A 10,471-nucleotide genomic window follows, 5' to 3' on the forward strand; every position below is an offset into this window, starting at 1 on the left:
ACCAACTGTGTTTTTCATAAAAATGTTGGATTCTCAGGTAGTGTTTGGTGACAACAGTAGACCAGTAGTCTACTTGTTTCGTTTATATTATGATCATCTAAACTCGATCTCAACATTTGTTTAGCTATTAATGTTTTTAACTTGATTAATATATCATCATGAATTTAATAATATTGGCTTAGTTTTTTCTCACTAGTTTATGCATCACGTCTCATCAAAGGGCTTAAAGCCTAGCTATATCAAGATTTGTAGAAAGTTTGTTCCTTCCTAGGTTGTTGAGGTCTGAGGGTTCTGGTCAGGCCCGGCTCAAGGGGAGGGCGAGGAGTAGAGATGTACAAAAAAACCGGTTTGGGACCGGTTTTAGGCAAACCGAACCGACCCGGTTTGGGTTTAAAACCGGTTTTATCCAAACCGACCCAAACCGCCAGTTTCATGACCAGTTCCCCTTAAGATCGACCAAACCGGTATTAAAGCCGAACCGGTTTGAGGAAAACCGGCTAAAACCGGTTAAAACTGGTTTAAAACCGGTAAAACCGGTTTATAAACCGAACCGAACCGACTTGACAAAGTCGACCTATCTTGTGTCTAAACCGGTTTATAAACCGAACCGGTTTGAGTCAAACCGGTTTTGACCAGGCGTTGACCAAACCGGTTCGGTTTATAAACCGGTTCGGTTTGGGTTTAAAACCGGTTTTGTACACCTCTAGCGAGGAGGGCGACAGACCCAGGCCCACTCTCTAGAGAGACCCATAATTGTTAAAAAAATAAAATATATATTTTATATATAATTTTATTTTAACACAAAAGTATACAAAATGACTCTTTGGTTGAATCGAAAGTGTTCTAAATATGGAAACAAAGATTATTGGTTTAATTCCCATAATTAATGTTTTTTAGTGTTTTTTTTATAAAAACAAACTTTTATTTGTGTTTTATATGAATCATTTTAGTAACATATTATTGTTTGTTTGTTTTGGGTTTTTTAAAGACAATCATATTGGAAATTTGTCAAATTATCTATTATATAATTGAGAACACGATTTTAGGAGCCTGTTTTTTTACTCGTCCTAGGCCCCAAAATTTTAAAGGATTCTCGAAGATGGCTCTGGTTCCGGTACTATATATGGTGGACAGATCAGTGTAGATCTAGTAGTTTAGAGGGTGCGTGAGTTAGCAACTGCAGATCCTAAAAAAGATTATATGAACGCATGTTGTTGCGTATATGAATCTATGTCATTTTCTTTACTACGTCATGAATCTATGTCATTTTCTTTAGATATCAAATAGGTGTAAAGTTACAATTTAACAAATATATATATTTTTGTAAGAACTATATTCTGACGCATGAAGACGAAAGATTGCTGTAATCATTTCATTTTTAATTGCAAATTTAGTCAATATATTTGGATGATTTAAAAAAATAAACAAACAAACACTAGAAGGATTTTGTTGTGTTAAGTTTTTTGTTTTTAATTTTGGATTTTTATATATGACGAGGCCAGCCTTTACAAATAAATAAGGACATGCACGTTTTTGTTCCTGCTGATAATTTCTAGTTTTGCTTTGATTATATTAAAAAGCATACAATATTCAAGTACTTATAACAAAAACATGTGCATTTTTTAAGAATCTATCACTTGCTTGTATTGAATTATCAAGCGTGAAAATTGTAATTCTTATTTACATACGCATTCATTAATTATAGTGTATGTTCTGTTATTTCTAACCGTAATTTATGCCATAATCGTAAAAATAATAAAATAACCTAGTAACTAAGGTAGCGTTTGGTACCCAGGAATGGAGGGCGGAATGGAATGACTCATTATGAGGGAATAAAAAAAGTGTGTTTGGTTGATTAAAGGAATTGAATGACCCATTACCTAGTCCATTCCATTCCCTCTAAAATACCTCAATTTCATTCCATCCATACCCCCATGTTTTTTTTCATTTCATTCCCTCTTTCACCCTACATCACCTCCACCACCCGCCCACCACCGCCACCCGTCCACTGCCACCATCAACCACCGCCCCCGCCCCTCACCACCACCACCTGCTGCCCATTGTCACCGCCGCCATTGCCACCACCGCCTGCCACCTTCACTATTACCACCGCCACCCACCTCCAACCACCATAATCTCCTGTTCGCCCACCACCACCAACCACCATCACCGCCCACCAATGCCACAACCGCGGCCTACCTCCCACCACCACCGCCACTGACTACCATTTTAGTTTTGTTTTTTCTTTTTTTTTTCCTACCTAGCAAACAACGCAAAGTAATCATTCATTGCATTCTCATGTAGTAACCAAACATCTCATTAGAATGGTAATAACCCATTCCATTCCCTTGTCCATTCCATTACCACGTGCATTCCATTCCGCCGTCCATTCTATTACACCATACCAAACATATCCTAAATGGCTCTCTCAATCGGTGTGATTGAGATACATCAATGACTGAAAGTAGCATACCCAAGAATTTTTTTTCATGAGGGTTAACACTAATTTTAAGGGGCGTGATTGGAATTTTTACATACGAATTACACTAAAAAAAAGATTAAGGTAGACGGTCGCCCCTCTCTCTAAGGGTTAGGCCCGCCCCCTTATGACCGAGCTAAGTTGTATTTTATCGGTTTTGATTTAATGCAAAGCTTACAAATACATGAATATTATAGGAGCATATCAGGTTTAATGGTTTGTTCTTCAACAATTAATGAAAAACCAGGTAAATGGACATGAAATACCTAAGTAACGTTGTACTTCCTCGGACTTGTCACAATTCTGGTCCCATTGGATAACTCTATCAAAATCAACATATTAACAACTTAATGAGAACGATGTAGTTTGATAGTAACCTGATTTAAGTAACTATCAAACACCATACCTTGTGTAAGAACAATACAATTAGTATTTGGTTAAATAAAGACTAAAGTGAGATCGAGAAGGTTTATGAGAATTTGCGTGAGTTATAAGATACCAGTGTTACATATTGAATTTGGTGCTTGTATATGTTGCTACAACAAATAATGGACAAGAGAGGGGTACTGTGTTCTCAAAGGTTGTCAGCTTTGTCATTTGTTTAAACCTGCCAAACATGAAAACATGAAAGAACTCGTTAGAAGGAGATCTGGACCACCCTTCGATGCTCAACATTAGTAATTTATACGAAGTCAGAATATAAATAAAGTAAACAACAAATGTATGTAAAAGTAAGGAGCATAAAGTAAGATGGTCAATTAATAAGACCGCTTGGGATAGCTGTAGACAGCTTGATCACATCAGTTGAACGTTTTAACAGCTTAAGAGCTGCTTCTGCAATAAGTGTGGAGAGAGAGAGATCTATCATGATTAAAGAGAGAATCGGAAATGTTAATGCCTAGCCTAAAGTCCTCCTTTTATAATTGTATGCGTGTGACCGGCTGTATTACCATTTGTGTATAAGCTGGTCGCAACTTTGGTGAAAGGGATTGTAAGATTTACTTTTATCCACTAAAATTAGGAGTGAGAAAATGTAAGATTCCAATAAAACACTTATTTTGGTAAATAAGTTTTAAATCACCTATTTTGTAAAATAGTTTTTCCACCTATCCCATTTTAGTAAAAAACCCGGAATTGTCCAGGTCTCGAATTACCTTGTGTGTTTAAGCTGGTCAACTCTTTTTTAGACAAAGGGATGTGACATGCATGTCTGACAGGTGCTGGTCACCTCACATCACGAAGGGTTGAAATGTTAAAGCTTTGAAGCCAATAAGATGAAGTATTTACTTGGCTTAGGTGATCCGCTTCCCGCCATCAGTATGTCTTGAGATGAGTTATAAAATTGATGTTCCTATGTGTCTAAACTTCATGCATATATTAGCTAGGAATATTAACAGTCAAAATTACAAAAAAGAAAAAAAATATAATTACATAAGTATTGCTTTTTGTATGTAATGAATTTTTGTTACATTTTGTTGATTTGCGAGACATTATTAATTTGAATATAAAGTGGCTTTTAGTTAGCCCTGATTGGATGAAGTGGAAACGACCATATATGATTTCAAGTTGAATACACGACCATGTATATGTGATTTCAGGTAAAGTATGGATCAATCAGGGATGCTTTTGTGAATTTATCTTTAAGTTACATGTATATGAATAGAGCGAAGTGCCCCGTCATTCTCCAAATAGAATAGCAAGTCGGACTACCGATCAATCAATATGAGTTATTTAAAATAACATGCGTATACGCAGTGATCGATGTTAACCGATGCCGAAGTTAATTGATAGACCATCAATCATGCATACACATGAACAAACTAAACGTGAAAAAAAGAGCCATGATAATATATGTAAACTAATAGACAACATATATAGATACAGAAAACTCAAGTAGCCAACATTGATCATTAAAGTATCAATACTAGGCAGATGACTGTTCTGGAATTTAGATATAATATATTACAAGAAAACTCAAACTTACAATAACGTACTCAAGTTCATTATATCAAGCGATTACTTGGTACTTTATTTATCTTGATAAAGCCTTAATTACTAGAGTATACGCTCTATATATCCTCCCATTTATGCTTTGTGGGCACAAGGCAAAGGGGAACCTTTTTTGCTAGAACGATTGTACCAAAGTCTTCCATGTTCAAATCTTCACTCTTCATTCCCTTAGGAAGTTCCCAATCAAACCAGTAAAGAAGGTTCGCAATCACAAACTCTACGTTTGCCGGAGCCGTGTTCATGGCTATGCAAGACCTTCGCCCCTCTCCAAACGGGACCATCTCGAACCTATCCGGTCCCAAATGACCCTCAACATTTTCAAACCTCTCTGGATAGAACTCACCAGCATTCTCCCCCCATGTGCTTGGGTCTCTTGCTATCCCCCAAGCATTGATTATAACACTCGTACCGGGAAAGACATCATAACCAGCAATTTGAGTATGACTTAAGCTTTCATGCGGAATCAACAATGGGGCAGGTGTGTGCAACCTTAGTGTCTCTTTCACCACCATTTTCAAGTATGCCATTTTAGAGGTATTCATTTCTTCTATCTTCTCAATTCTTCTGGCGCAATTTCGAATTTCACTTTGTAGTTTTTTCATCACTCTATCGTTTTTAATAATCTCGGACATTACCCATATAAACACCACAACAGTTGAATCAATCCCCGCAGTAAGTATGTTCTGAAACATTCGTTAAAAGTTATATATAGTATGATCTATATAAAAATATATATATAGTTACAAAACGAATATTTACCATCAGAAGAGCTTTTAAATCAGCATGACTCAGCCGATAGCCCGAAGCACTTTTTTCGGAAGTCATGTCAAGCAAAGCATGGACAACATCTCTATCCTCCTCACTTATTTCTTCAATGTTATCTTTGAGATGGTCATCAATGATTGCATCAATGTATGCATCAAGATTGCTAAAGCGATCATCCAGCTTACGTTTCCATCCGCTAAATTGGTCAATAAAATATCCTAAAAATGGAAACGAATCACCAATGGATCCGTTCAGCAAATCAATGGTTTCATCAAGCATCACTTCCAACGACGGACCCTTAGGCGGTTGTTTTCTATAGTTCTTACCAAATGCCACCTTGCACAACTTCTGCTTTATTAAATCTAAAAGCATATTGCTTAGGTTAATCTCTGTGTTCGGTGGAAGTGACAATAGAGAACGAAACATGCTCTCCATCTCTGTCACCAACATATGATGAGACACTTTAGCTCTCTTGGGACCCATGAGCTCAGACACCAAAATCTTACGCATCTCCTTCCAGTGATTGTCGTAGGGCGAGAAGACAACGTCCACAAAGTTGTATGATAGTAGTTTAGTGGCTTGGACAAGTTGACGGTTACAAAAGATATGATCTTGAGTTTTCAAGATTTGTTTGGCCATGTCAGGAGAAGAGATGATAAGGTAGGGTGTTGAGCCAATGTGGATTTGCATAAGCCCAAGGTGACCATATTGTTTCGAAAGTTGCCAAAGGGCCTCATGACGAGGTTTACCTAGCAGTTGGTGCAAGTTTCCGATTATGGGAAGCTTTGGAGGGCTTGGGGGAAGCTTATAGGCCTTGGATGGCTTGCTGGATATTAAAGTAGTGTATACAAATGTGCATAAGATGGACAAGACTAGTGCTACTGTAAGAGGCCATTGATAAGTGATGATGTCCATGTGTGATTGGTTTGATTTGGTTAAAGGTGGTATGCATTGCAAGTTACTCGTATGCCTATTTATAATGGAGGCCAAAGAACTCACACACACCGTTCATACTAGCATGTGTTTTCCGTTTTTGTTGGAAGTTTGATTATTGAAATTGGATAATTAAATAAAACATTAAAAATGGAATTAGTTGGGCTAGTTTTGTTTTTATTTTTGGGTCGTTTTTATACATATAACAAAATGAACAACAGTAAATGATAGATTGCGTCTATCCATCATAAAGGTACACAAATTGAACACCAAACAAAATAGGAATGAAAACAAATACAAAAGTTTCAGTAAACTAATGTGTGAGGAGTTGTTGTAGTTGTTTGAAATTAAGTCGCGAAAATGTGACCTACACTCTTTAAATATAGTGAATATGTTTTCTTCTCATTTAGCGTTCTGGTTATATATAGAAATTTAATTGTACGTGACAGAAGAAAGTGTTCTCAATCTATTCGAACATTATTGTACATATGGGATAGAGGTAGGGCTAGGGCTGTTCGCGAGTCGAGCCAAGGTGGTTTCGAGCTCGGCATCAAAATTAAACGAGGCAACTTAGCTAGGCTCTAGCTTGATTTTGAAGTTAAACGAGCTTAAGATTGAGCCTGAGTCAATTTTGACTCGGTTACAAAAATGATCCAAATAATCTCATAATGTTTCAAATCAACTATTTATAGCTAGTTTTATTTGAGTTTTTATTGAGCGAGCCACGAGCCCGAGCTTTTTGAACAGCCCTAGATAGAGGAAGAGAAAAAACCCGAATTTTTCACACAAGGCTTTTAATAAATTTAATTTATTTTGTACCTTTCACTTGATAATAAAATGATTCCAATTCTAAGGGTTAAGAAATTATATAAAAAAAGTACAGGAATATGTCATGTTCTTTTTCCCGCAACTTCCTCTCCAACTTCGTCTATAGCTCGACTTTCACACCTTCATGGTCTAGTTGGATCCCTATTAAAGGTTGTCAAATGGCTTTTTCCACGTACGTGACCGAGTAAACATCATGATTAGTGTAATTAAATCTTATATTATTAAAAGAGCTCTTAAATAAATAAATTTCAACCCCTAAATATTGACTTTCATAACCATTAAGACAGCAAGATTTGCAATAGTGGCTTCAAGCGCCGATTACAAATGACACATGGTATTTCCGAAGAAAGTTTTATAAAATGATTCTATCTACCTAGCAAAATAATTTTTCTATATGTCATTCAACTAGACCCTTCATAAATCCACATAGATTGCCAAGTGTACAAGTTTTCATTTTTACAATTTTCACTTCATAAATGATAAAATGAAAAACATGTTGTTGGTGACAATCAAACTTATTACCTTACTTTTAAAATTTTTGTTGCTTACTAACTCAACTAAAATGAATTGATTGTAGCCTACTCTTTTTCTTAATTGGTATAGATTTATAACCTTCCATTTTGATTTCTAATACAAATACAAATTACTATTAATAATCTATGTATTTTATTATTTATATCTTATGAATCCATAAGGTATGTTATTATGCATATTATTAAATTTAACTTTTTTATTATATTTTTTAACCAACCTTGTATCACACGGGCTGTTGGGCTCTATCCTAACGACAAATTAAAGTTAGTTTACTAGTTTAAGACCAAAAGGCGACGATCTCCATTGTGGGTCACAAAGAGTTACCCCATTGTACTGCCTCTAATGGGTGGGTACCCAAATATTAAAAAAATTTTCTTAACTTATTCATTTTCGTGATTTTCGCTAACGAAGGAGCTGCAAAAAACCATAAACTACAGCTGAAGTCAAGTGGGAAATGTGCTCATGAATCTTGATAGGCCCTATGTTTCCTAATTAGCATTGATTTGTTTGGCATGTGTAGGTCCCGAAATCGAATCCGACAACAAACGCCTTTGTTCTTGATAAACGTGCTCGAGACGGGTGCGGTATAAACAAACGACCGAACATAAATAATATAAAGATAAAATAAAGGAACGATCTCGTAACCGGTACAAAAGATTAGATAATAAACGATCGAACCGATCCCACCCAAGGTGAGCTCCCCTTGGGTGGTTGTTTACACCATCAAAACACACACTAAAATGAAATACAAAGTTCCTATTTATAGTCTAACACATAATCTAGAAGTTTTCCCATTGAAGTTAAACGGGTGTTGAAGCTCTCGTCTCGTGTCCGATATCACCAATATTATTAGCCTAAATCCTAGTAGGTGTGAAGAATATTTTTATGTAGCGGCACCAAGTATAAAAATGTCCTATTCATGCACTAATTCTAATTTCGAACCCTTATTTTCTCAATTAATAGTTACATAAATGGGGCGGTTCGGTTATAGCGGGTTTGGAATTAAAATTAACCAAAACCGACCCACATTTGACGGTTTTTAAAAATTCATTAAACTAATCCAATGGTTATATCGGTTATTGGTTCAAACCGGTTCGATTAAATCTGTTATGGTTTGGTTTACGATTATAACGGTTAATTTGCTTACCCCTGGAAAGTGATATCTCTGATGTTTATAAGCTATATTTATGTAACAACACGCACATAAAGTCTTCAAAGCGTAGGAAGGGTGAAAAAACCCTTAGATAAAGCTATTGGTTGTTATATTTATTAAATGGTTTAAGTTATAATAGTATTTCTGCCTTTAAAAAAAATTATATAATAAAACCTTTATAAATTAATAATATTGGCATCGAGATATTTTATTAATTTAACGAGATACTATAATATCGATAAGTTAATAATTTATTAATTTAAAGATGTTTTACGTATGACCTTTAAATTTCCAATTGCGATATGCATTCACAAATTAATAGAAGTTGTCAAGTTAATTGTTTTCCAATAAGTAAAAAGTTAGTTCATGGTATCAAAAAAGTAAATTACAAGTTTTAATACACATTTCTTCTCCATGTACATTAAACATGGTTAGCAATTGATCACTATAAAACATACATTGAAAATTTTTAAAATCACATCAACTTTGGCTTCTAAACTAAAAAAAGATTTAAAGATGCACTCAATATATATTTGAAGTTTAACAAAAAAAAACAAGTGTTTATAGATTTATTTTTTACTAGATATTCTTAAAATTGGGATCTTTAGTAATTATTAATTTATAGTTTCGTTGGACTAATATATATACACTAGGATTTCAAAAGGTTTATTATCTTATTATTTTATCAATTGAAGTCCAATTTTACACCGTCTTCAAGTTGGAACTGGACAAATTATTAATTTTAACGAGGTTATTAATTTATCGAGTATTAATTATAGACGCTTTACAATAATAGTATTTCTAATTTTAAATGGTTATTGTTTTACAAAGATAAAAGTGGTATTTTTTTTCAAGATTTATATTTGATAATAATTAAAATGCATGATTATAAATCCAACTATGTGCTAAAACACATTGAAAATAAATTAAAGGAATATTGGTTTTAAATAATATCAAGTATGGCCTATTGGTAAATATCAGTCCCAACTTTACATTTGCCTTCTAACCGTCCCAGCTATTGATGTATTTGTTTTTAACGGGCCGCGACTAACGATGTTAACTCCGTTAGTGATTTGCTGACGTAGACCTTCTTCTCCGGCCGGAAACCTGCAACTTGCCTCCATTCTCCCTAATATCGTCACACCATCTCCCTCCCTCTTCAAAAGACATCAGAAATTAGAAAATGAAGTAGATTTCATCTTCTTTCATGGCCAATCCCTATATACCAAACCCGATTTTATTTTCAAAAATTTGAAATCAATGTTACACGATTTACAAAATAAACATAGGGCTTTTGTTAAGAGGATAAAAATGAGTCGAATGGTGTGTCAATTACCTCGAATGTTGCACGATTGACGAGGGTGGACTTCGCCGGAGACAACAACGGCGGCACGTCGGTTAGGTTTCGAATGAGGGGAAAGATAGAGAGAGATGGTGTAACGGTATTAGGGAGAATGGAGGCGAGTTGCAGGTTTCCGACCGGAGAAGAAGGTCCACGTCAGCAAATCACTAACGGAGTTAACATCCGTTAGTCGCGGCCCGTTGAAAACAAATACATCAATAGTTGGGACGGTCAGCAGACAAGTGTAAAGTTAGGACTGCTATTTACCAATAGGCCATAGTTGGGATTATTTAAAACCAATATTCCTAAATTAAAATATGGTGAACAAAAAATACACACAATATTCAAAGACTAAAACACATTTAACATAAACTAAAACACGCCATGAAATAAGTCACCGTATTTCGTATAACTATTAATACAAAAG

The 10,471-nt window shown here is 35.2% G+C and overlaps 1 protein-coding gene across 1 annotated transcript; it reads right to left on the bottom strand.

The window, feature by feature from the left end:
- Positions 1-4,430: 4,430 nt before the first annotated feature.
- LOC143539988 (parthenolide synthase-like) lies at positions 4,431-6,191 on the bottom strand. Its single transcript, XM_077033159.1, has 2 exons — positions 5,249-6,191; positions 4,431-5,172 (listed from the first exon to the last, which is right to left on the bottom strand). Exons 1-2 carry the CDS (start codon positions 6,167-6,169, stop codon positions 4,549-4,551), a joined length of 1,545 nt encoding a protein of 514 aa, XP_076889274.1. The 5' UTR covers positions 6,170-6,191; the 3' UTR covers positions 4,431-4,548.
- Positions 6,192-10,471: the final 4,280 nt, after the last annotated feature.

Source organism: Bidens hawaiensis, unplaced genomic scaffold (assembly GCF_021521415.1).
Source record: "Bidens hawaiensis isolate Kalapana, Puna unplaced genomic scaffold, B.hawaiensis_p1.1 tig00012097_1, whole genome shotgun sequence".
NCBI lineage: Eukaryota > Viridiplantae > Streptophyta > Magnoliopsida > Asterales > Asteraceae > Bidens > Bidens hawaiensis.

Coding starts and splice junctions, on each gene's coding strand:
- LOC143539988 (XM_077033159.1), bottom strand. CDS start 6,169: ATGGACATCATCACTTATCAATGGCCTCTTACAGTAGCACTAGTCTTG. Junction 5,173..5,248: donor ATTTAAAAGCTCTTCTGATG/GTAAATATTCGT, acceptor CGAATGTTTCAG/AACATACTTACTGCGGGGAT.